The sequence below is a fragment of the Phyllobates terribilis genome, unplaced genomic scaffold (genome assembly GCF_046119375.1).
Source record: "Phyllobates terribilis strain yellow unplaced genomic scaffold, ASM4611937v1 Scaffold_11__3_contigs__length_659146591, whole genome shotgun sequence".
In the NCBI taxonomy this organism is placed as follows: Eukaryota; Metazoa; Chordata; class Amphibia; order Anura; family Dendrobatidae; genus Phyllobates; species Phyllobates terribilis.
The window spans coordinates 622386769-622410850 of record NW_027362771.1 but is presented as its reverse complement, the minus strand read 5'-3'; the positions used below and the strand labels follow the sequence as shown (position 1 = coordinate 622410850).

At 39.4% G+C, this 24082-nt stretch overlaps 1 protein-coding gene across 1 annotated transcript in view; it reads right to left on the bottom strand.

Annotated features, from left to right (window-relative positions):
• Positions 1 to 24082, bottom strand: part of LOC141167413 (extracellular calcium-sensing receptor-like) — a 113705-nt gene that overhangs the window by 14236 nt on the left and 75387 nt on the right. Inside the window, exon 5 of the mRNA XM_073654819.1 lies at positions 1132 to 1359. Coding sequence (XP_073510920.1) covers positions 1132 to 1359 — 228 coding nt within the window. The remainder of the gene's footprint in view (positions 1 to 1131; positions 1360 to 24082) is intronic.

The following is a 24082-nucleotide window of genomic DNA, read 5'->3' as shown; positions in this document are numbered from 1 at the left end:
CCATTCTACTCAGTTGTTCTCCTAATTCCTAAGTATATAAAATGTGTATATGAATAAATATATGGAGAGCATTATACAACCAAAGCTATTACAATCCTGTTGATACAATGTCATGTCATAGCCTTCATTCCGAAACTCCACCTTGCACCTGCTACGTATTGAACTGAATTACAAAATGGGGAGGGAATGTTTAACATTTCCCCCAAATTCCTTTCCCTTGACTTTTGAAGCGTCATAAATAGAATAGTGGTCCTGAAAACACAGATGATGATACATAAATAACTTACAACTTCTTCCAACAGACTCCAATGGACTCAGCAACAAGTGTGTGTAAAAAAGGGTCCTCAACTCCCATCAGACTGTTCAGAAAGTGTCAATAGAAAACCAAAAAATCCAAAATACAGAGACGTGGCATGGCTCGACTCATATAATACAAATAATGGAAAACCATCCAATAACGACACAACAGACTTGGTCACAACAGTTTCACCAGGAGTCACAAAGCTGATGAGATGAATAATTTACATGGAATTCTTTACCCCCTGGTAGATTTTCTAGCTTTGTGCTACCGTTCATATTTTTTGTACAATTTTTCTATATATTCAATTTTTACATTTTTTTATGGCATAGAGGATTTTAGGCACTTTCTTGAAGCTTAATTTGTTATGGTAAATCATAAAAAAAGGCCTTTAGGTTCTGAAAAGGGTTTTCTTGCTATAGATATTTACTATATAGAATATCCATTGAAGATTTAGTGGTGTCCTCCACTGTACTTGTAGGTCTTGAAGACCCAAAAAGACATGGAATTGTATGAATTCTAATAAGACTTGATAATTGACTAAAGGAGATTTTTAGGGTCATTCTCACACCCAGATATGAAATGATCACACTTAGAATACATGGTTTTCGTATGGGAATGGTAGATTATATCCTCGGTCATTGATCACGCAATGTATACACAGTTAGTACACTATCTCATGTACACTTTTTTCCCTTTGATCTACATAGAACAATATAATAGTTGTATGAAATCTAGCTGTGACAATAGTCTTGGGAAATTGACATGAACTTTTCTTCACTATTCCTTGTGTTCTTCTGGTAAAGGATGATAACCCGTTTTCAGCATCATACCTTATTATCTTGAGTAGCCCAAAGTAGTAGGCTTGAGTTTATGGTAAAAAGTTGCCCACCAGAAACTGTGGTATCGTAACTCCCAACTTTGACGTGACGTACAGTATTGTTTAGACTTAGCTGCCAATTAACAATGTCGTAGACTGCTGGCGGATCTCCATTATCATCAAAGTATAGTTCTCTATCATCACTTACAGGGACCCTTACCTCCTTCATGTAGTGCAGTATCTATGGTAAAAAGATGATGGAAACATGAAAATACAGTATGTTAATTTAGTCACATTGCAACTCAATGTTTTTCCCCAAACCTTACATTATTTCATTTCTCAGAAGGAATTATGGTACATGCTGGTTCCCATACTGCTTGGCCCAACAGATCATTGCTAACATTTACTTGGATAAGTCTAGAACTGATACAGTAAGTAAAAAGTAAATAAACATTATTCATTTACATTCAGTAATAAACAGAATGAAAAAAAAATAGGTTGTTCCAGTTACTTTTAATAAGATTTCAAAATTAATTTCTCCAGAATTAAAAATTCCACTTTACTCACAAATCCCTGATTTATTTTATAAATGGAATGGATATTTTAAGGTTTGAAATTTTATCCAAAGGAGTTGGAAAAAAAATCATTTAATTTTTTGTATTGATGCATGTTTCTGTCCAGACAGGGGTTAAGTGCGCCTGAAAGATTTGGAAATTCATGTGAGCAGGCTTCCCTGTTTTTCAATGTCATACATTCCAAATGTACAAAAATATAACTACTATAATACTGCCCCCTATGTACAAGAATATAACTACTATAATACTGCCCCCTATGTACAAGAATATAACTACTATAATACTGCCTCAATGTACAAGAATATAACTGCTATAAAACTGCCCCCTATGTACATGAATATAACTACTATAATACTGCTCCCTATGTACAAGAATATAACTACTATAATACTGACCCCTATGTACAAGAATATAACTACAATAATACTGCCCCCTATGTACAAGAATATAACTACTATAATACTGCTCCTATGTACAAGAATATAACTACTATAATACTGCCCCTATGTACAAGAATATAACTACTATAATACTGCCTCCTATGTACAAGAATATAACTACTATAATACTGCCCCCTATGTACAAGAATATGACTACTATAATACTGCCCCTATGTACAAGAATATAACTACTATAATACTGCCCCTATGTACAAGAATATAACTACAATAATACTGCCTCTATGTACAAGAATATAACTACTATAATACTGCCCCTATGTACAAGAATATAACTACAATAATACTGCCCCTATGTACAAGAATATAACTACAATAATACTGCTCCTATGTGCAAGAATATAACTACTATAATACTGCTCCTATGTACAAGAATATAACTACTATAATACTGCCCCCTATGTTCAAGAATATAACTACTATAATACTGCCCCTATGCACAAGAATATAACTACTATAATACTGTCCCCTATGTGCAAGAATATAACTACTATAACACTGCCCCTTTATACAAGAATATAACTACAATAATACTGCCCCCTATGTACAAGAATATAACTACTATAATACTGCTCCTATGTACAAGAATATAACTACTATAATACTGCCCCTATGTACAAGAATATAACTACTATAATACTGCCTCCTATGTACAAGAATATAACTACTATAATACTGCCCCCTATGTACAAGAATATGACTACTATAATACTGCCCCTATGTACAAGAATATAACTACTATAATACTGCCCCTATGTACAAGAATATAACTACAATAATACTGCCTCTATGTACAAGAATATAACTACTATAATACTGCCCCTATGTACAAGAATATAACTACAATAATACTGCCCCTATGTACAAGAATATAACTACAATAATACTGCTCCTATGTGCAAAAATATAACTACTATAATACTGCCCCTTTGTACAAGAATATAACTACTATAATACTGCCCCCTATGTTCAAGAATATAACTACTATAATACTGCCCCTATGCACAAGAATATAACTACTATAATACTGTCCCCTATGTGCAAGAATATAACTACTATAACACTGCCCCTTTATACAAGAATATAACTACTATAACACTGCCCCCTATGTACAAGAATATAACTACTATAATACTGCTCCTATGTACAAGAATATAACTACTATAATACTGCCCCTTTGTACAAGAATATAACTACTATAATACTGCCCCCTATGTACAGGAATATAACTACTATAATACTGCCCCCTATGTACAAGAATATAACTACTATAATACTGCCCAATGTACAGGAATATAGCTACTATAATACTACCTCCTATGTACAAGAATATACCTACTATAATACTGTCCTGTATGTATAAGAATATAATTATTATAATATTGCCCCCTATGTACAACAAAATAACTACTATAATACTGCCTCCTTTTTACAAGAATATAACTACTATAATATTGCCCCTTATATACAAGAATATAACTATTATAATACTGCCCCTTTGTAAAATAACATAACTACTATAATAATGTCCCCCATTTACAATAACCTCACCAATATAATACTGCTCCCTAAGTACAAGAATTGATCTTCTATAATACTACCCCCTATGTACAAGAATATAACTACTATACTACTACTTCATATGTTCAAGAATATGACTACTATAATACTGCCCCCTATGTAAAAGAATATAAGTATTATAATACTGCCTCCTACGTACAAGAATACAACTACTGCAATACTGCTCCTATCTAGAAGAATATTTCTACTATAATGCTGCTCCTATGTACAGGAATATAACTACTATAATACTGCCCTATGTACAACAATATAACTACTTTAATATTGCCCCCTATGTACAAGTATACAACTACTATAATACTGTCCTCTATGTACAAGAATATAACTACTATAATGCTGCCTCCTATGTACAAGAATATAACTACTATAATACTGCTCCTATGTACAAGAATAAAACTACTATAATATTGCCCTTATGTAAAAGAATATAACTACTATAGTACTGCTCCTATGTACAACAATATAACTACTATATTACTGTTTCCTAAATACTAGAATATAACTAATATAATACTGCACGTATGTACAAGAAAATAACTACTATAATACTGCCCCTATATGCAAGAATATAGAAACTAAAATACTGCTCCCTATATACAAGAATATAACTACCATAATACTGCCACTATGTACAAGAATATAAGTACTATAATACTGCCCCTATATACAAGAATATAGCTACTAAAATACTGTCACCAATATACAAGAATATAACTACTGTAATAGTGCCCCTATGTACAAGAATATAGCTACTATAATACTGCTCCTAAGTATAACAATGTAACTACTATAATACTGTTCCTTATGTACAAGAATATCAATACTATGATACTGCCCCTATGTACAAGAATATAACTACTATAATACTGCCCCTTTGTACAAGAATATAACTACTATAATACTGCCTCATATATACAAGAATATAACTACTATAATACTGACCCTTTGTACAAGAATATAACTACTATAATACTGCCCATATATGCAAGAATATAACTACTATAATACTGCTCCTATGTACAAAAATATAACTACCATAATACTGTCCCGTATGTACAATAATATAATTATTATAATACTGCCCTCTATGAACAAGAATATAACTACTATAATACTGCTCCTATATGCAAGAATATAACTACTATAATGCTGCTCCTATGTACAAGAATATAACTACTATAATACTGCCCCTATGTACAAGAATATAACTACTATAATACTGCCTCCTATGTACAAGAATATAACTACTATAATACTGCCCCCTATGTACAAGAATATGACAACTATAATACTGCCCCTATGTACAAGAATATAACTACTATAATACTGCCCCTATGTACAAGAATATAACTACAATAATACTGCCTCTATGTACAAGAATATAACTACTATAATACTGCCCCTATGTACAAGAATATAACTACAATAATACTGCCCCTATGTACAAGAATATAACTACAATAATACTGCTCCTATGTGCAAGAATATAACTACTATAATACTGCCCCTTTGTACAAGAATATAACTACTATAATACTGCCCCCTATGTTCAAGAATATAACTACTATAATACTGCCCCTATGCACAAGAATATAACTACTATAATACTGTCCCCTATGTGCAAGAATATAACTACTATAACACTGCCCCTTTATACAAGAATATAACTACTATAACACTGCCCCCTATGTACAAGAATATAACTACTATAATACTGCTCCTATGTACAAGAATATAACTACTATAATACTGCCCCTTTGTACAAGAATATAACTACTATAATACTGCCCCCTATGTACAGGAATATAACTACTATAATACTGCCCCCTATGTACAAGAATATAACTACTATAATACTGCCCCAATGTACAGGAATATAGCTACTATAATACTACCTCCTATGTACAAGAATATACCTACTATAATACTGTCCTGTATGTATAAGAATATAATTATTATAATATTGCCCCCTATGTACAACAAAATAACTACTATAATACTGCCTCCTTTTTACAAGAATATAACTACTATAATATTGCCCCTTATATACAAGAATATAACTATTATAATACTGCCCCTTTGTAAAATAACATGACTACTATAATAATGTCCCCCATGTACAATAACCTCACCAATATAATACTGCTCCCTAAGTACAAGAATTGATCTTCTATAATACTACCCCCTATGTACAAGAATATAACTACTATACTACTACTTCATATGTTCAAGAATATGACTACTATAATACTGCCCCCTATGTAAAAGAATATAAGTATTATAATACTGCCTCCTACGTACAAGAATACAACTACTGCAATACTGCTCCTATCTAGAAGAATATTTCTACTATAATGCTGCTCCTATGTACAGGAATATAACTACTATAATACTGCCCTATGTACAACAATATAACTACTTTAATACTGCCCCCTATGTACAAGTATACAACTACTATAATACTGTCCTCTATGTACAAGAATATAACTACTATAATGCTGCCTCCTATGTACAAGAATATAACTACTATAATACTGCTCCTATGTACAAGAATAAAACTACTATAATATTGCCCCCTATGTAAAAGAATATAACTACTATAATACTGCTCCTATGTACAACAATATAACTACTATATTACTGTTTCCTAAATACTAGAATATAACTAATATAATACTGCACGTATGTACAAGAAAATAACTACTATAATACTGCCCCTATATGCAAGAATATAGAAACTAAAATACTGCTCCCTATATACAAGAATATAACTACCATAATACTGCCACTATGTACAAGAATATAAGTACTATAATACTGCTCCTAAGTATAACAATGTAACTACTATAATACTGTTCCTTATGTACAAGAATATCAATACTATGATACTGCCCCTATGTACAAGAATATAACTACTATAATACTGCCCCTTTGTACAAGAATATAACTACTATAATACTGCCTCATATATACAAGAATATAACTACTATAATACTGACCCTTTGTACAAGAATATAACTACTATAATACTGCCCATATATGCAAGAATATAACTACTATAATACTGCTCCTATGTACAAAAATATAACTACCATAATACTGTCCCGTATGTACAATAATATAATTATTATAATACTGCCCTCTATGAACAAGAATATAACTACTATAATACTGCTCCTATATGCAAGAATATAACTACTATAATGCTGCTCCTATGTACAAGAATATAACTACTATAATACTGCTCCTATATACAAGAATATAACTACTATAATACTGCCCCTATGTACAAGAATATAACTATTATAATACTGCCCCCTATGTACAAGAACATAACTACTACAATAGTGTTCCTATGTAGAGGAATATAACTACTATAATGTTGCTTCTATTTACTGGAACATAACTACTATAATACTGCCCTATGTACAAATGTATAACTACTATAATACTGCACCTATGTACAATAATATAACTACTATAATACTGCCCCTATGTACAATTGTATAACTGCTATAATACTGCCCCATATGTACAAGAATATAACTACTATAATACTGCCCCCTATGTACAAGAATATAACTACTATAATACTGCCCCCTATGTACAAGAATATAACTACTATAATACTGCCCCTATGTACAAGAATATAACTACTATAATACTGCCCCCTATGTACAAGAATATAACTACTCTAATACTGTCCCTATGTACAACATTATAACTACTCTAATACTGCTTTCAATATATAAAAGAATATAACTGCTATAATACTGCCCCTATGTACAAGAATAAAACTACTATAATAAGGCCCCCTAGGTACAATAATATCACTACTATAATACTGCCTCATATATATAAGAATATAACGACTATAATACAGACCCTATGTACAAGAATATGACTACTGTAATACTGTTTCTATGTACAAGAATATAACTTCTATAATACTGCCCATATATGCAATAACATAAATATTATAATACTGCTCCTATGTACAAGAATATAATTACCATAATACTGTCCTGTATGTATAAGAATATAATTATTATAATATTGCCCCCTATGTACAACAAAATAACTACTATAATACTACCTCCTATGTACAAGAATATAACTACTATAATATTGCCCCTTATATACAAGAATATAACTACAATAATACTACCCCTATGTAAAATAACATAACTAGTATAATAATGCCCCCCCATGTACAATAACCTCACCAATATAATACTGCTCCGTAAGTACAAGAATAGATCTACTATAATACTACCTCCTATGTGCAAGAATATAACTACTTTAATACTGCCCCCTATGTACAAGAATAAAATTATTATAATACTGCCTCCTACATACAAGAATATAACTACTGCAATACTGCACCTATCTAGAAGAATATTTCTACTATAATGCTGCTCCTATGTACAGGAATATAACTACTATAATACTGCCCTATGTACAATAATATAACTACTATAATACTGCCTCTATGTATAATTGTATGACTACTATAATACTGTCCCTATGTACAACAATATAACTACTCTAATACTGCCCTCTATGTACAAGTATATAACTACTATAATACTGCCCCCTATGTACAAGAATATAACTACTATAATACTGCTCCCTATATACAACAATATACAGTGCCTACAAGTAGTATTCAACCCCCTGCAGATTTAGCTGGTTTGATAAGATGCAAATAAGTTAAAGCCTTCAAACTGCAAACGAGAGTAGGTTTTATGAACAGAAGCATAAATCTTACAAACCAAAAAGTTATGTTGCTCAGTTGAATTTTATTAAATTTTAAACATAAAAGTGTGGGTCAATTATTATACAACCCCTATGTTTAATATTTTGTGGAATAACCCTTGTTTGCAATTACAGCTAATAATCGTCTTTTATAAGACCTGATCAGGCTGGCACAGGTCTGTGGAGTTATCTTGGCCCACTCCTCCATGCAGATCTTCTCCATGTTAGCTAGGTTCTTTGGGTGTCTCATGTGGACTTTATTCTTGAGCTCCTTCCACAAGTTTTCAATTGGGTTAAGGTCAGGAGACTGACTAGGCCACTCCAACACCTTGACTTTTTCCCTCTTGAACCAGGCCTTGGTTTTCTTGGCTGTGTGCTTTGGGTCGTTGTCTTGTTGGAAGATGAAATTACGACCCATCTTAAGATTAGAGATGAGCGTTGTTCTACTCGAACTGTTCGCCAATCTCAAATTCGAGCTGTTTTGGGCGGTGTTCGAGCCGTTCGGCGAACACGAACAATTTGAGAAAAATTCGGCTGTTCGAGGTTATGTTCGATAACTGTTCGTGCACCAAAATCATAACTGGATTTTTTCTCAGTAATGATGAAAATTAATGTTAATACGCAGTTTGAGTGTACAGCGGGGCGGGGGGAGGGGCAGGGGATGGATCTCTGCAGATCTCTTTCCCGCATTTATAGTGGGGAGGTGCAATCTGTCAGCCTATCAGCAGCGCACACACGGAGCGAAGTGCTTTTTTTCACACAAGCAAGGGCATGTGTCATTGGCAGTGTATGTCACATGTGCTTGCCCTATAAGACCCAGCCATTTTCCCCGTCGCCACCATTTTCTCACTGCTGCAGCTGCGTGTTAGACGGCACCGCTGTTGCTGTGTGCGCTATACCTTGTTAATTTCAAGCCAATTTTCGCACAAATCTACAGATAGCTTGGGAGTAGGGAATAGTTGTGATTGCAGTCCTTTTAAGGACTAGGTTACAGCATTTCCTACGAATTTTATCAGGCAGGTCTGTGCTCTTAAATAGATAGATTGTGGGAGTAAAGACTAATTGTAATTGGAGTCCTTTTCAGGACTAGGTTACATCAGTTCCTATCAGTTTTTGCCAGGCAGGTCTGTGCCAGTGCTGTGCAAGTTTTTTTCACAGCATTTGGCTGAATCTAGCAAAGCTAATCCTTTTTGGCCTATTGCAGAGTGTGTTAGTCAGTGGAGTAGCCTATCTGTGTTGCAAGATATACCACCTGTGTATAGAATACCAATTTTTTTACTGCACCTAGTGAAGTAAAATCTTTAGGGCATAGCATCATTCTATTAGTCCATCTATACTGACCTCCATCAGGTTGCAAACTGAATATATATTTTTTTGCATCTACCTCTGAAAAAATATTGGGCTTCTAGCTGTGTGTGGGACTTGTTCTATTAATCCATCTATACAGACCTCCATCAGGTTGCAAACTGAATATATTTTTTTCTGCATCTACCTCTGAAAAAATATTGGGCTTCTAGCTGTGTGTGGGACTTGTTGTATTAGTCCATCTATACTGACCTCCATCAGGTTGCAAACTGAATATATTTTTTTCTGCATCTACCTCTGAAAAAATATTGGGCTTCTAGCTGTGTGTGGGACTTGTTCTATTAATCCATCTATACTGACCTCCATCAGGTTGCAAACTGAATATAATTTTTTTCTGCATCTAGCTCTGAAAAAATATTGGGCTTCTAGCTGTGTGTGGGACTTGTTCTATTAATCCATCTATACTGACCTCCATCAGGTTGCAAACTGAATATAATTTTTTTCTGCATCTAGCTCTGAAAAAATATTGGGCTTCTAGCTGTGTGTGGGACTTGTTGTATTAGTCCATCTATACAAACCTCCATCAGGATGCAAACTGAATATATTTTTTTCTGCATCTACCTCTGAAAAAATATTGGGCTTCGAGCTGTGTGTGGGACTTGTTCTATTAATCCATCTATACAGACCTCCATCAGGTTGCAAACTGAATATATTTTTTTCTGCATCTACCTCTGAAAAAATATTGGGCTTCTAGCTGTGTGTGGGACTTGTTGTATTAGTCCAACTATACTGACCTCCATCAGGTTGCAAACTGAATATATTTTTTTCTGCATCTACCTCTGAAAAAATATTGGGCTTCTAGCTGTGTGTGGGACTTGTTCTATTAATCCATCTATACAGACCTCCATCAGGTTGCAAACTGAATATATTTTTTTCTGCATCTACCTCTGAAAAAATATTGGGCTTCTAGCTGTGTGTGGGACTTGTTGTATTAGTCCATCTATACTGACCTCCATCAGGTTGCAAACTGAATATATTTTTTTCTGCATCTACCTCTGAAAAAATATTGGGCTTCTAGCTGTGTGTGGGAGTTGTTCTATTAATCCATCTATACAGACCTCCATCAGGTTGCAAACTGAATATATTTTTTTCTGCATCTACCTCTGAAAAAATATGTGGCCTTCTAGCAGTGTGTGGGACTTTCTCTATTAGTCCATCTATACTGACCTCCATCAGGTTGCAAACTGAATATAATTTTTTTCTGCATCTAGCTCTGAAAAAATATTTGGCCTTCTAGCAGTGTGTGGGACTTTCTCTATTAGTCCATCTATACTGACCTCCATCAGGTTGCAAATTAAAAATAATTTTTATCTGCAGCTACAGTACATCTGAAAAAATATTTGGGCTTCTAGATGTGTGTGGGACTTGTTCTATTAGTCCATCTATACTGACCTCCATCAGGTTGCAAATTGAATATAATTTTTATCTGCATCTAGCTCTGAAAAAATATTTGGCCTTCTAGCAGTGTGTGGGACTTTCTCTATTAGTTCATCTATACTGACCTCCATCAGGTTGCAAATTGAATATAATTTTTATCTGCATCTAGCTCTGAAAAAATATTTGGCCTTCTAGCAGTGTGTGGAACTTTCTCTATTAGTCCATCTATACTGACCTCCATCAGGTTGCAAATTAAAAATAATTTTTATCTGCATCTACAGTACCTCTGAAAAAATATTTGGGCTTCTAGCTGTGTGTGGGACTTGTTCTATTAGTCCATCTATACTGACCTCCATCAGGTTGCAAATTAAAAATAATTTTTATCTGCAAATAGCTCTGAAAAAATATTTGGCCTTCTAGCAGTGTGTGGGACTTTCTCTATTAGTCCATCTATACTGACCTCCATCAGGTTGCAAATTAAAAATAATTTTTATCTGCATCTACCTCTGAAAAAATATTTGGGCTTCTAGCTGTGTGTGGGACTTGTTCTATTAATCCATCTATACAGACCTCCATCAGGTTGCAAACTGAATATAATTTTTTTCTGCATCTAGCTCTGAAAAAATATTTGGCCTTCTAGCAGTGTATGGGACTTGGTCTATTAGTCCACCTATACTGACCTCCATCAGGTTGCAAATTCAAAATAATTTTTTGTCTCCATCTAGCTCTGAAAAAATATTTGGCCTTCTAGCAGTGTGTGGGACTTTCTCTATTAGTCCATCTATACTGACCTCCATCAGGTTGCAAACTGAATATATTTTTTTTCTGCATCTACCTCTGAAAAAATATTGGGCTTGTAGCTGTGTGTGGGACTTGTTCTATTAATCCATCTATACAGACCTCCATCAGGTTGCAAACTGAATAAAAATTTTTTCTGCATCTACCTCTGAAAAAATATTTGGGCTTCTAGCTGTGTGTGGGACTTGTTCTATTAGTCCATCTATACTGACCTCCATCAGGTTGCAAATTGAATATAATTATTTTCTGCATCTAACCCAGCCAATAGTTTTGGACTAATACCACAGTTTGGCCACTCAGCTCTTCTCGGTTCCCATCCATTGTTTTTTTGTGCAAACAACTCCAGAGTTGTGAATTAGTTAACCACCAAAATGAGTGGAAAAAGGCCTGCTGCTGGTGGAAAGGGGAATAAGCGTGTTGGGAAGGGGAAAAAAGGTTGTGTCCGTGGGGTAGGTGTTAAAGCAACAGTAACATCTGCTGAAGAAAGACCATCTTCCAGCCAAACTAAAATGTCTACTTCTTTTAGCGGACAATGTGAAAAGATCCCTTTCTTACGGCCACGCCAATCGCTACAAATTCCAGATGAGGCACAAAAACAGCAGGTGCTTCAACGGATAACAAGTGCTCCTTTAAGTGGGCTCTCCTCCACATCAACTTCAACATCACAAATACTCCAGTCCTCAAAGGTGTCACCCCAACCACACTTGCTTCCTCACAGCTCCCAAATCTCCAGCTGCCCGTCTGAGTATGAGGTAGAACAGATGGTTGAGTCTGCAGAGCTGTTTACTCATACTATAGCCTGGGAATCAGAGGTCGACTCCAGCGCTTCTGTGAATCCAGACGAGGAAATGATCTGCACTGATGCCCAGAATCTTTATGAGTCGGATCCAGGACCAGACGCAGAAGGTTCTGACCATAATGTAGACCCTCATTCCCAAACTGTAACTCCTGTTGGTGGAGACAATGAGGAAGACGATGATAAGACTCAAATACCTGATTGGAGCGACAACTTTAGTTTTTTGTCAGGACAGGAACAGGTTGGCTCTGAGGACGACGGGTGTGATAACGCACAGGGTGATGATGATGAGGTTGGAGATCCCACTTACTGTCAACCCACAGTCAGCCAAGAGATGAGGTCAGCAGAGGAGGTGGAGGAAGATGCTAGTGACGACGAGGTCAGGTTGCGCCTTCCTGGACAGAGACGTAGTACTGGAAGCACGTCAACAACTGCATCCTCAAACACAACTCTGCCTCTCACCACAAGTCGTGGTGGCTCTTCAGGTCGCATGGGTGCTAAGCCTTGCATAGCCTGGGCATTTTTTCAGATCGATAAAGATGACCCAACTCGTGTTATCTGTAACATTTGTCAGCTAAAGCTAAGTAGAGGCCAAAAAATACATAGTTTGAGTACTTCATGCATGAACCGGCACATGGACATGAAGCATAAGTTGCAGTGGGAAGCTCAGTGTGCTACAATGCGGCCTAGCCGGCCGGGCCAACCACCGTCTGCCATATCTTGTGCATCCGCGGCCTCTTCATCCTCTGTGACTGGGGGGACAGCAGTCACACCTGTTTTGGGGCGCAGACCTGCCACCTCTTTACCCGCAACAGCCAGCGTGATTGGCAGGTCATCATTTTCTTTGGAGGTGGTAACACCAGCTGGTGTTGAGCGCTGTCCGACATCGATAGCACCACCTTTGGATCAAGGCAACCTAACATGTCCGCCTGCATCTTCCTCACAGACCGGCAGTTTGCCGGGGACACCCTTATCAACCCCGTCTAAGCACAATAGCCAGCCCTCGGTCCCTCAGATGTGGACAAGTAAAAGACCATTTCCTCCTAGCCATGAGAAAGCTAAGAGGTTGAATTTCACCATCTGCAAGCTCTTGGCTACAGAAATGCTGCCTTTCCGCCTGGTGGACACAGAGGATTTTCGAGACCTTATGTCCGTCGCAGTGCCCCAGTACCAGATGCCAAGTCGGCACTACTTCTCAAAGAAAGGTGTGCCTGCGCTCCACCAGCATGTCGCACACAACATCACCGCTTCTTTGAGAAACTCTGTGTGTGACAGGGTGCATTTCACCACAGACACTTGGACGAGTAGGCATGGACAAGGGCATTACATGTCGCTGACTGGGCACTGGGTAACTATGGTGACAGCAGGACAAGGGGCTGCTGTCCAAGTCTTGCCGTCCCCACGAGTTGTGCGTCAATCCTCTTTATGTCAAAGTTCCTCCACTGCTTCTGCCTCCTCAACCTCCTCTCGGTCTTCCACCTGCACCCAAAGCCTGTCTGGTCATGCCACAAGCTTTCTAACTGCGCAGAAGGGATCCTGCACACCTCCTTACTATGCTGGCAGTAGGGCTCAACGTCATCAGGCGGTTTTTACATTGAAATGTCTGGCAAATGTGAGTCACACAGCTGAGGAGTTGTGATCAGCTCTGGAGAACCAATTTCATGAATGGTTGTCTCCACTGGACCTGAAACCAGGGAAGGCCGTGTGCGACAATGCTGCAAACCTGGGTGCGGCCCTTCGCCGGGGCAATGTCACACACGTGCCTTGTATGGCTCACGTGTTGAACCTGGTTGTCCAGCAATTTTTAGCCCACTATCCCAGACTAGATGGCCTTCTGCAGAGGGCACGGTCGCTGTGTGCTCACTTCCACCGTTCGCATCCCGCAGCTCAGCGACTTACATCTCTACAGAAGTCGTTGGGCCTGCCACTTCACCGGCTAAAATGCGATGTGCCTACCCGGTGGAATTCAACTCTGCACATGTTTCAGCGACTGTGGCAGCACCGACAAGCCCTGGTGCATTACGTTCTGACGTATAGCCTGGGCCAACGAGATCCAGAGGTGGGGCAAATCACGCTGGAGGAGTGGTCTCAGATCAGGGACCTATGCACCCTTCTGCACAGTTTTGAAATGGCGACGAAGATGTTTAGTGCTGACGATGCCATTATCAGCATGACTATTCCGGTGATTTACATGCTGGAGCACATGTTAAACAGAATTCGGAGTCAGGTGGTGGCACAAGAGGAGGTGGAGGAAGTAGAGGAGGAGGAGTTGTATGCGGAAGGGCTAACATCTGCAAGGTCCAGACGGTCGGCAGCACCAAGGCGGCAGGCATGTGAGGGTGGGGGAGATGGTTTTACCAGGGCGCATGGTAGCAGCCAAACTAGTGAGGAAGGTGCAGGAGCCCAGGAAGAAGTGGAGGACGAACTGATGGAAGACTCATCAGATGAGGGAGACCTTGATCACATTTCTGTTGTGCGAGGTTGGGGGGAGAGGACAGAGGAAGGAAGCATGATTGTTACCTCGCCACCAACACAACAGGGACTTGGTGCTCCTGGATGCGCAACACACATGAGTGCCTTCTTGCTGCACTACCTGCAACATGACCCTCGAATTGTGAGAATTAGAAATAATCCTGACTACTGGGTTGCCACACTGTTAGATCCCCGGTACAAAAGTAAATTTGCAGAAATTATTCCTGCCATAGAAAGGGATGCACGCATGCAGGAGTATCAGCAGAGACTGTTGCAGAATCTTACATGTGCTTTTCCACAAAATACCAGTGGTGCACGTAGTGAATCTCACAGTTCCAACTTGCCAACCGTGGGACCGTCAAGTGTTCAGCACTCAAACCGTAACAGAACCACAGTATCTGCTGGTAACATCAATTTTGCCGAATCATTTCACCACTTTTTTAGCCCATCCTTTGCAAGGCCACAGGAGACAAGAAGTCTGACACATAGTCAACGCCTAGAGACGATGGTACAGGAGTATCTCCAAGTAAACATTGAAGCCATGACTGTGTCACTGGACCCTTGATCTTTTTGGGCTTCCAATCTGGATAAATGGCCGGAGCTAGCCACTTACGCCTTGGAGATCTTGTCATGCCCCGCAGCCAGCGTTCTGTCTGAACGTGTGTTCAGCGCTGCTGGTGGTGTGCTGACAGATAAGCGCACGCGGCTCTCCACTGATAATGTAGACAGACTCACGTTCATAAAGATGAACAAATCATGGATCCGAAATGACTTTTCTACCCCTGTGTCATCCTGGGGAGAGTAAAAGCTTGATGATTGGTTAAAATCACCCAACCAACCGTTTTAAGCTTTCAAATTACTAATCATGTTTATCTGTATCTTGGCTGGAAAATAATTTGGGCTTTGTAGCAGTGTGCAGCACTGATTCTATTAGGCCATCTATAATAAGCTCCACCAGATTTAAAATTACTAATCATGTTTATCTGTATCTTGACTGGAAAATAATTTGGGCTTTGTAGCAGTGTGCAGCACTGATCCTATTAGGCCATCTATACTAAAGCTTCACCAGATTTAAAATTAATAATAATTTTTAGCTGCATCTAGCCCGGAAAATAATTTTGGGGCTCCGAGATGCGCAAGACACATAAGTGCCTTCTTGCTGCACTACCTGCAGCATGACCCTCATATTGTCAGAATTCGAAGTAATCATGACTACTGGGTTGCCACACTCTTAGATCCCCCAAACTTTTCGATCAACCTTTTCATTTTAATAAAGACCAAAAAAATGGTCATTTTTGAAATTATAAGCATTAGCAGGTTGTTAGAAACTGAAATCAAACAGTTTTCAACTCAAAACTTTATTCTAGGTGATGTTACATTTTCACCTAGGACCCCTTGTTCGAAAGGAGCTTCTGAACTCTCTCGTCCATTGAATTTGTCAGGTTTTGGATGGTTTCTGCTTCAATTGTTTTGCATGAGGACAGAATACCCTCCCAGAGCTGTTGCTTAGATGTGAACTGCCTCCCGCCATCATAGACACTCCTTTTAATGATGCTCCAAAGGTTCTGAATGGGGTAGAGGTCAGGGGAGCATGGGGGTCACACCATAAGTTTGTCCCCTTTTATGCCCATATCAGCCAGAGATGCAGATGTTTTATGTGCAGCATGAGATGGTGCATTATCATGCAAAAAAATGATCTTGCTGTGAAATACACGGTTCTTCTTCTTGAACCATGGCAGGAAGTGCTGTTTGAGAAAATCCACATACATTATGGAGTTCATCTTTAGCGCCTTCAGGGATCCTAAAGGGGCCGACAATCTCTCTCCCCATGAATCCAGCCCAAAACATTACTCCACCTCCTCCTTGTTGGCGCTGTAGCCGTGTTTGCGTGGGGTGTCCATCAACCAGCCATCCTCCACTCCATCCATCTGGACCATCGAGCGCTGCACGGCACTCATCCGTGAACAAAACAGTTTTGAAATCAGTCTTCATGCAATGTTTGGCCCACTGGAGCCGTTTCTGCTTGTGTGAAGTGGATAGAGGAGGTCGACAGGATGGCGTATGCACAGATGCAAACCTCTGAAGGACCCTGCATCTTGTTGTTCGGGGGACGTTGGAGGCACCAGCAGCTTCAAAAACTTGTCTGCTGCTATGACAAGGCTTTTTTGCCGCTGCTCTTTCAACCTGACGTAATTGCCTGTAGGAAAGAGTCCTCAATTTGCCCTTATCAGCACGCACACGTGTGTACTGTGAATCAGCTACATGCTTCTTGATTGCCAAGACACTTCATCCTGATCATCGCACAATGTTGATTGTAGTCATGCCTTGACCTAAACACTCCACAATTTGTTGCTTCTCAGCAGCCGACACATCCTTTTTCTTTCCCATTTTGGCAGAAAATGTAGGCTGCTTAATAATGTGAGACAGCCTTCTTAAGTAGTCTTGCCTTTCATTGGACACACCTGCCAAACTAATTAGCACAGGTGTCTGCAATTGCTTACAGTGATATAAAGAGCCCTGACACACATCACCATCAATGAGTTTAACTGAGAAACAAACAAATTCTTCCCTTATCACTCCTAAACACTTTTTGCATAATAATTTGGAACACAGTGTACATGTGCTTTTCCACAAAACACCAGTGGTTCACGTAGTGAATCTTACAGTTCTAACTTGCCAACCGTGGTCTGTATGGAGTTGTTCAATAAAGGGCCCAAAATTAAGATAACATAGATGGGAGAGGTCTCTATGAATAGGAATTCCTAAGTATTTGATACCCTGTGAGGGCCAGGCAAAGGGAAAGTTGGACTGGATGGAATCCTATATGGATTTGGGGAGGGAGACATCGAGGGCCTCAGACTTCGCTGCATTGATTTTAAAATTTGACCATGTAACAAAGTGATCTATTTCAGCCATAACAGCATGGATGGATATATGTGATTGAGTGATATATACTAGGACATCATCAGCAAATAGAGAGCACTTGTACTCGGTGCCTCCCACCTCAATCCACGTAATATTGGGGTTATGGCGAATTGATGAGAGCAGGTGCTCCGTCACTAGGATGTATAAGAGAGGGGACAGAGAACATCCCTGCCTTGTCCCATTGGTGATTGTGAAAGGTGATGAAAATGTTCTGACGCGCCCCCTGGGCCTTGGGACACCCGGAGCTGGACCCTTTTTGGTGGATGCTGGTGGTTGTAGTATCCGTGGCGGCGACCCGGTTCCGTGGCTCAGGGCGGTCAAACCAGTGGCGGAACTATTTATGTGGTTTTGATGTTTAAATGTCCGACTATGCCATCCGTGGATTGCGGTCAGAGTGAACCGCCGCTACAGGGCAGACCGCTGAGGCTGGTGTTGTGGGTGCAGCAGAGCGTAGCATAACTCCCCACGGGAGGAGTATAGCCTCAGGGCAGTGTATGCGGAGGATGGGGGTGATGGTGCAGGGCAGCAGCAGTAACGACACGGAGTCAGTGATGCAGTCCAGGGCCTTTACTCACAGTTCTCATTATCCAGACCACGTCTGCAGGTAACGGCTGCCCACGTCGTACTGTGCTCACCAGGTGAGGGGCTCAGACAACTCCCAGATAACTTTGGAGCGCTTCACAGGACCCCCTTTGTGTGTCCTTTGTCTGGCCTTTGTCTGGCCTTTCTTACCAACCCTTCTGTCCGGCTGCCTCGGGCCTCCTCTTGGTTAACTTGGCGCCAGTTTCCCTGACCCTATGTGGTGCCTTCCTAGCGGGTGTAGCGAGGGGCTGCGCCACATAAAATGTCACAGCCTCCTGTTTCTAGCTGAGGGTCGTTTCCTGCCTCCACTAGTTTCGGGGACCGGTCTCCCCCTTTGGCCTGACCCCTCCACGCAGGTGGATTCGGGCGTGCGGTGGCGACTCGCCCGTCCGCACCCCTGGGATCCCTTCGTTCCTCGTTCCTGGAGCCTTCTCCGCTCCTCTTCCTTCCTTCTCCCTCTTCCAGGCCTGGGCCTCTGTTACTAGGCCCGCCTCCGGAGCAGAGCTCATTCAGAGCCCCTGCTCCCTGCCACTTCTGCTCAGACTTCTCTGCACTGAACTAAGATGGTGCCCACCTTTTATACTCCCTTCTCAATGCACCCAGGAACTGCATCCTCCCTGCTCCTGCACTACAGGGTTCCCCTTCCTCAGTGTTCCCTCCCCCCACTCCAGCCAGGGACAGGGACTGTCGTGCCCATCTCAGGGGCATATTGGTCGCCCTGCCCCACGGCAATGTGGTGTAATGCATGCAGGTGTCGGGTCCTGATCTACACTACATCCTTACCTGAGAGTGAGATATCACACCTCTGGGTGAGGTGCAATACCTCTGTAGCAACCGAGCCCTCAGGGTGCTACAGTTCCATTTATCTTCAGCCTAGGTGACGTATTGTGATACAGGGCCGTGATTTTGGCTATAAAAGGGTCCCCTAGACCCCTACCCCAAGCTTTTTAAGAGAATCATATATGGCATGCCAGGAGACTCTATGGAATGCTTTCTCAGCATCCAGCGAGAGTATCTAATTACAAATTTTTAACTGCATCTAGCCCAGGAAATACTTTGTGCCTAGTAGCAGTGTCTGCTAGTCAGCGGATTATCCCGGCTGTTAAGCAAGCTACACCACCTGTAGTTTGGACACTTAATTTTTTCAAAGGAAATGCTTCGGGACCACGGGATACTCAGTGAAGAGCATCAGGAGGCACCCCAAGGCATAGGGACTGGCAGTAGGATGCCTTGCGGTGGACAGCCGAGCTCGATCCTTATAAAAGCTTTTTAACTGCAGCAGCTTTAGTGGACGCTACTGGAGCTGGAATTACGCGGCTGCTCGCATGAGACTTGCCCTCCAATAGATCCTTGTAAATGGATTTAAAGTGTATTCATTCAAATTAGAGAGACAATTTAAATTAAAAAGCTTAGAGCTGCTTCCACCACAGGGGGGCTCGCTCGACCCACCAGCGGACAGGCACCAGTATTGGGAGAGGGGGCTGGCCGTCAGGGTTCACCGCGGCTCTGGCACAAACCCGGCGACGCGGAGGTGGCACGGGCAGCAGCGGACTGAACGTGTCGGCTTCTCACTTTTTGGATTTTAGAAGGGCATGACATGCCTATATCTGTGTCTCCCCCTCCTTTTACTCCTCCACCTCTTTTCTTTTCGCATGACTATATGTACTTGTCACTTTTCCATGTGTTAGTTGTGTCTTCTGAGCAGTTTGTCAGCTTTTGGACACCTTTGAAGGTGTTTTCTATGTGTTTCTATGTGTTTTTGTTTGCCTGCCATTGGTTTTAACGGTGTTCGAAGGTGTTCGACGAACAGTTTGGCGAACACACGGGTGTTCGACGAACCGAACCGAACTCGAACACTACGGGGGTGGCTCAACACTACTTAAGATCCTTGATGGAGGAGCAGAGGTTCTTGGCCAACATCTCCAGGTAGGCCGTGCTATCCATCTTCCCATGGATGCAGACCAGATGGCCAGGCCCCTTGGCAGAGAAACAGCCCCACAGCATGATGCTGCCACCACCATGCTTGACTGTAGGGATGGTATTCTTGGGGTCGTATGCAGTGCCATCCAGTCTCCAAACGTCACGTGTGTGGTTGGCACCAAAGATCTCGATCTTGGTCTCATCAGACCATAGAACCTTGAACCAGTCTGTCTCAGAGTCCTCCAAGTGATCATGAGCAAACTGTAGACGAGCCTTGACATGACGCTTTGAAAGTAAAGGTACCTTACGGGCTCGTCTGGAACGGAGACCATTGCGGTGGAGTACGTTACTTATGGTATTGACTGAAACCAATGTCCCCACTGCCATGAGATCTTCCCGGAGCTCCTTCCTTGTTGTCCTTGGGTTAGCCTTGACTCTTCGGACAAGCCTGGCCTCGGCACGGGAGGACACTTTCAAAGGCTGTCCAGGCCGTGGAAGGCTAACAGTAGTTCCATAAGCCTTCCACTTACGGATGATGCTCCCAACAGTGGAGACAGGTAGGCCCAACTCCTTGGAAAGGGTTTTGTACCCCTTGCCAGCCTTGTGACCCTCCACGATCTTGTCTCTGATGGCCTTGGAATGCTCCTTTGTCTTTCCCATGTTGACCATGTCTGAGTGCTGTTCACAAGTTTGGGGAGGGTCTAAAATAGTCAGAAAAGGCTGGCAAAAGAGATCTTTAATCCACACATGTGAAGCTCATTATTCTTGGTGCCTGAACTACTTCTTAATACTTTAGGGGGACCAAACAGAATTCTTGTGGTTTGAGGGGTTGAATAATAAATGACACTCTGAATTAACTTTTAACGTTTTAAAAAAAAAAAAAAAAATTTGCTGCAGTGCATTTCCCACTTCCAGGCTGATCTACAGTACAAATGTCACAATGCCAAGTTAATTCCGCATGTGTCAACCAGCTAAATCTGCAGGGGGTTGAATACTACTTGTGGGCACTGTAACTACTATTTTACTGTTTCCTATATACTAGAATATACCTACTATAATACTGCCCCTATGTACAAGAAAATAACTATTACAATACTGCTCCTATGTTCAAGAGTATAACTACTATAACACTGCCCCTATATGCAAGAATATAGCTACTAAAATACTGCTCCATATATACAAGATTATAACTACCATAATACTGCTCCCTATGTACAAGAATATAACTACTATAATACTGCCTCCTATGTACAAGGATATAACTACTATAATACTGCCACTATGTACAAGAGTATAAGTACTATAATACTGCCTCATATATACATGAATATAACTACTATAATACTGACCCTATGTACAACAATATGACTATATGACTACTATAATACTGTTGATATATACCAGAATACAACTACAAAAACACTGCTCCTATGTAGAAGAATATAACTACTATAATGCTGCTGCTATGTACATGAGTATATCTACTATAATATTGCCCTATGTACAATAATATAACTACTATAATACTGCCGCTATGTACAATTGTATAACTACTCTAATACTGTCCCTATGTACAACATTATAACTACTCTAATACTGCTTCCAATATATAAAAGAATATAACTGCTATAATACTGTCCCTATGTACAAGAATATAACTACTATTATACGGCCCCCTATGTACAACAATATCACTACTATAATACTGCCTCATATATACAAGAATATAACTACTATAATACTGACCCTATGTACAAGAATATAACTACTATAATACTGCCCATATATGTAATAATATAAATATTATAATACTGCTCCTATGCACAAGAATATAGCTACCATAATACTGTTCTGTATGTATAAGAATTTAATTATTATAATATTGCCCCCTATGTACAACAAAATAATTACTATAATACTGCCCCCTTTGTACAAGAATATAACTACTATAATACTGCCCATATATGTAATAATATAAATATTATAATACTGCTCCTATGTACAAGAATATAACTACCATAATACTGTCCTGTATGTGTAAGAGTATAATTATAATATTGCCCCCTATGTACAACAAAATAATTACTATAATACTGCCCCCTATGTACAAGAATATAACTACTATAATACTGCCTCCTATGTACAAGAATATAACTACTATAATATTGCCCCTTATATACAAGAATATAACTAATATAATACTGCCCCTATGTAACATAACATAACTACTATAATAATGTCCCACATGTACAATAAACTCACCAATATAATACTGCTCCCTAAGTACAAGAATAGATCTACTATAATACTACCTCCTATGTACAAGAATATAACTACTGTAATACTGCCCCCTATGTACAAGAATATAACTATTATAATACTGCCCCCTACGTACAAGAATATAACTACTGCAATACTGCTCCTATCTAGAAGAATATTTCTACTATAATGTCGCTCCTATGTGCAGGAATATAACTACTATAATACTGCCCTATGTACAATAATATAACTACTATAATACAGACCCTATGTACAATTGTATGACTACTATAATACTGTCCCTAAGTACAACAATATAGCTACTCTAATACTGCCCCCTATGTACAAGTATATAACTACTATAATACTGTCCCCTTTGCACAATAATATAACTACTATAATATTACCCCCCTTGTACAAGAATATAACTACTATATTACTGTTTCCTATATACTAGATTATAACTAATATAATACTGCCCCTATGTACAAGAAAATAACTATGATAATACTGCTCCTATGTACAAGAATATAACTACTATATTACTGCCCCTATATGCAAGAATATAGCTACTAAAATACTGCTCCCTATATACAAGAATATAACTACCATAATACTGCCACTGTGTACAAGACTATAAGTACTATAATACTGCCCCTATATACAAGAATATAGCTCCTAAAATACTGCCACCTATATACAAGAATATAACTACTGTAATAGTGCCCATATGTAAGAGAATATAACTACTATAATACTGCTCATAGGTATAACAATATAACTACTATAATACTGTCCCTTATGTACAAGAATATCAATACTAGGATACTGCCCCTATGTACAAGAATATAACTACTATAATACTCCCTCATATATACAAGAATATAACTACTATAATACTGCCCCTTTGTACAAGAATATAACTACTATAATACTGCCCATATATGCAAGAATATAACTACTATAATACTGCTCCTATGTACAAAAATATAACTACCATAATACTGTCCCGTATGTACAAGAATATAATTATTATAATACTGCCCTCTATGTACAAGAATATAACTATTATAATGCTGCTCCTATGTACAAGAATAT